General features: G+C 54.1%; 1 protein-coding gene across 1 annotated transcript; it reads left to right on the plus strand.

Moving 5' to 3' along the window:
* Positions 1-305: 305 nt before the first annotated feature.
* LOC133544102 (SLIT and NTRK-like protein 1) lies at positions 306-3,502 on the plus strand. Its single transcript, XM_061889157.1, has one exon. It carries the CDS (start codon positions 1,126-1,128, stop codon positions 3,196-3,198), a length of 2,073 nt encoding a protein of 690 aa, XP_061745141.1. The 5' UTR covers positions 306-1,125; the 3' UTR covers positions 3,199-3,502.
* Positions 3,503-3,774: the final 272 nt, after the last annotated feature.

Consider the following 3,774-nt stretch of genomic DNA (forward strand, 5'->3'; position numbering starts at 1 on the left):
GTCAAACAGCGATGTGGGGATAAAGAAGACATTAAGAATGTTCCCACAGAGCGCTGCAGATGGAGGGAGAGAGAGAGAGAGATGGAGAGAGAGAGAGGGGGGGGGGGGGGGTCGAATGCGCAGACCTCCTTGCCTCACGCCAAACACTGAGAATAATGCAGACAAACAGCAAATAAAGGAGAAATATAATATCTGATGAACTCATATTTTTGCCGGATTCATTTCTGCAAAACATCTTTTTTTTTTTTGCAGCGGACACGTCACGCACACATGCGCATACCGGCTGACGCATCGTTTCATCGGCGCTTTTTTTTTTTTTTTTTTTCTTCCCTTTGCCGAGCTGAGGCATGCCTGTGGCGGATTAATTAGTTGCACCGCATTCAACAGTGTCGCTTAAAACACGCTCAGCTTTTGGAAGGCTCCCGTTTTAAAGAGCGATTAAGGCATCACGACCCCCGACCTGCAGGACTTGGACACTCTTTTTTTTTTTTTCCTCTTCTTCTTCTTTACGCCGCGGAGCTGCAAGAGTGAGGCGGCTCGCACGGGAGCTAAAATCGGCGCGCACTTTTTTAACATCACCCCCCCCCACTCCAAAAAAAGAAAGCTCACACCAGCGTGGATTGATTTTAAATGTGAGTGTTTTTTTTATTTTTATTTTTTTTTATTTTTAAGATGAACTCCGCTTGTTTCTTTTTGTGATCCCGGTTCGGATCGACGCAATCCCAAAAAAAAAAAAAAAAAAAAAGGAGGGGAAGAGGAGCGGGAGGCGAGGTGAGACGCAGCCAGGAGATGTGAGGAGGTGATGCGGGTGTTTTCCAGCCGAGCCTCGGCGCAGGGGTCGCGTTTCAGCACCGGGGGAGAAGGGACAGCTCCTCACGCCGCGGCGCGCCAGCGGGAGAAGAAGGCGCCCATTTGTTCCTTCTTTTTTTTCTTTTTTCTTTTTTTTTTCCCCGCCAAGGTCAGATCATGTTTGGACTCTTCCTCTTCCGAGCCCGACTGACCCAGTGAGACGGCGAGGACGACGAAAGACGACCTCATCCGACCTTCCTCCGGAGAGGGGGGGTTGGGGGGAACCGACTCCGCCGAACGCACGTCCCGAGACCCCGGGGATGACTTGAGAAAAAAATGCTGCTCTGGGTCGTCCTGCTGAACGCGGCTCTCTGTGTTGCCGGCGGGAACGTGACAAGGGACGTCTGTAAGGAGCAGATCTGCTCCTGCGACGAGGTGGAGGGCGACGTGCACGTCGGCTGCGAGAAGCGGAGCTTCACCACGCTGCGGCACCTCGCCGGGCCCAGCTCGCATTTCTACCACTTGCTGCTGCACGGCAACTCTCTGTCCAGGCTCTTCCCCAACGAGTTTGCCAACTTTTACAACGCCGTCAGCCTGCATTTGGAGAGCAACGGGCTGCACGACATCGTCCCCGGTGCCTTCCTGGGGCTGCAGCTGGTCAAAAGGCTGCACATAAACAACAACAAGATCCGCTCTTTCCGGAAGAGCACCTTCCTAGGACTGGACGACTTGGAGTACCTCCAAGCTGATTTTAATCTCCTGAGGGACATTGACCCGGCCGTGTTCCGGGACCTGAATAAACTTGAAGTGCTGATACTCAACGACAACCTCATCAGTGCGCTGCCCATAAACGTGTTCCAGCATGTTCCCATCACGCACCTGGACCTGCGAGGGAACCGGATCAAAACGCTGCCTTACGAGGGGATCCTGGAGCAGATCCCGGGCATCGTGGAGGTCCTGCTGGAGGACAACCCGTGGGACTGCAACTGCGACCTGGTCTCCCTCAAGGAGTGGCTGGAGAACATACCCCCCAACGCGCTCATCGGCAGGGTGGTCTGCGAGGCCCCCACCAGGCTGCAAGGCGGGGACCTGAACGAGACCTCCGAGGCGGAGCTGTGCCCCTCGCAGAACGGCGGCGCGGACACCAGCCTGGCGGCCCCTCCCACCCAGGACGAGGCCTCGGAGCCGGTGGCGCACAACGGCCCGCGTCCCACGCCGACGCCCGGCGGCCACGCCGCCAAAAGCCGCTCCAAATCCCGCGAGAACTGGCAGCTCAAGACCAAACCCACCGCCGGCGGCGGCGTGGAGACGCTGCACAACGCCACCTGCCCCCAGCCGTGCAACTGCAAGCTGGTGGGCTCCCGGCAGGGTCTGGGGGTCAACTGCGAGGGCAAGAAGATCGAGAGTTTAGCCAACCTCAAACCCAGGCCGCAGCGGGCCCACGAACTGAACATGCGCGACAACAACATCCACGCGGTGAAAAGGAGCCAACTGCTGGGCTACGCCAGCCTCAACCTGCTCGATCTGGGCGGCAACAACATCAAGGCCATCGACAACGGAACCTTCCAGAACCAGACGGAGCTGCGGTGGCTGTACATGGATAAGAACTACCTGGATACTCTCCTGGCCGAGATGTTCGTGGGCCTGCTCAACCTGGAATATCTCAGTTTGGAATACAACGACATCCAGCTGGTGGTGGCCGGCGCCTTCAGCCCCATGCCCAACTTGAGGGTTCTGTTCCTCAACAACAACTTGCTCAAGTCCTTGCCGGTGGATGCTTTCCTGGGGATTTCTTTGTCCAAAATCAGCCTGCATAACAATTACTTCTCGTACCTGCCGGTGGTCGGCGTGCTGGAGCAGCTCAACTCCATCATTCAGATCGATTTGCACGGGAACCCCTGGGATTGCTCGTGCAACATCGTGCCCTTCAAGCGCTGGAGCGAGAAACTGGGCGCCGACGTCATCGTGAGCGACCTCAAGTGCGAGTCGCCGGAGGAGTTCTGGAAGCGCGACTTCCGCCACGTGAGGAACGACCTCATGTGCCCGCGACTCTACGAGCGCGCGCCCCCGCCCACCCCCGTGTCCAAAAACAGCACTTTCACGCTGGACTCGGGCACGCGCTCCAACTCTTACCTGGAGCCCAACCGGGTCTCCATCTCGGTGCTGGTCCCGGGATTGCTGCTCGTGTTTGTCACCTCGGCGTTCACCGTGGTGGGGATGCTGGTCTTCATACTGCGCAACCGCAAGCGGTCCAAACGGCGGGAGGGGAACTCGTCCGCCTCCGAGATCAACTCCCTGCAGACGGTGTGCGACTCCTCGTACTGGCACAGCGGGCCCTACCACGCGGACACGGGCCCGCACCGGGGCTTCGATTGCACCACGCAGCTTTCCGCCACAAACGACGCGTGAAGAGAAGGACGCGCGGAACCAAACCTCGCACGGGGTTTGGTTCCGGCTTTTATTTTCACGGCGGCCCCCAGCAGTGTAAATTCTGTACATGACAATCCCGCTCCCACCCTTTGAACCTGGCTAACACCCCCCTTCTTTACCTGGGATATCTGCCGCAATCAGACTCTGTATCAGACATAAGAAGATATACGCTATACATATGTGTGTACGTATGTGTATGTATGTATATATGTATATATATACACATATATATGTATGTGTATATATACATATATGTATGTATATATACAAATATATTTATATATGTATGTGCATATATACAGACATGTATATATGTATGTATATATACATACATACATATATATATACAAATATACATACAGTGGGGTAAAAAAAAGTATTTAGCCAGCCACCCATTGTGCAAGTTCTCCCACTTAAAATGATGACAGAGGTCTGTAATTTTCATCATGGTTACACTTCAACTGTGAGAGACAGAATGTGAAAAAAAAATCCAGGAATTCACATTGTAGGAATTTTAAAGAATTTATTTGTAAATTATGGTGGAAAATAAGTATT

The sequence above is a fragment of the Nerophis ophidion genome, linkage group LG27, assembly GCF_033978795.1.
Source record: "Nerophis ophidion isolate RoL-2023_Sa linkage group LG27, RoL_Noph_v1.0, whole genome shotgun sequence".
Lineage (NCBI taxonomy): Eukaryota > Metazoa > Chordata > Actinopteri > Syngnathiformes > Syngnathidae > Nerophis > Nerophis ophidion.

What these genes read in the sequence shown, in the direction of transcription:
- LOC133544102 (XM_061889157.1), top strand. Translation starts at nt 1,126, where the DNA reads ATGCTGCTCTGGGTCGTCCTGCTGAACGCGGCTCTCTGTGTTGCCGGC.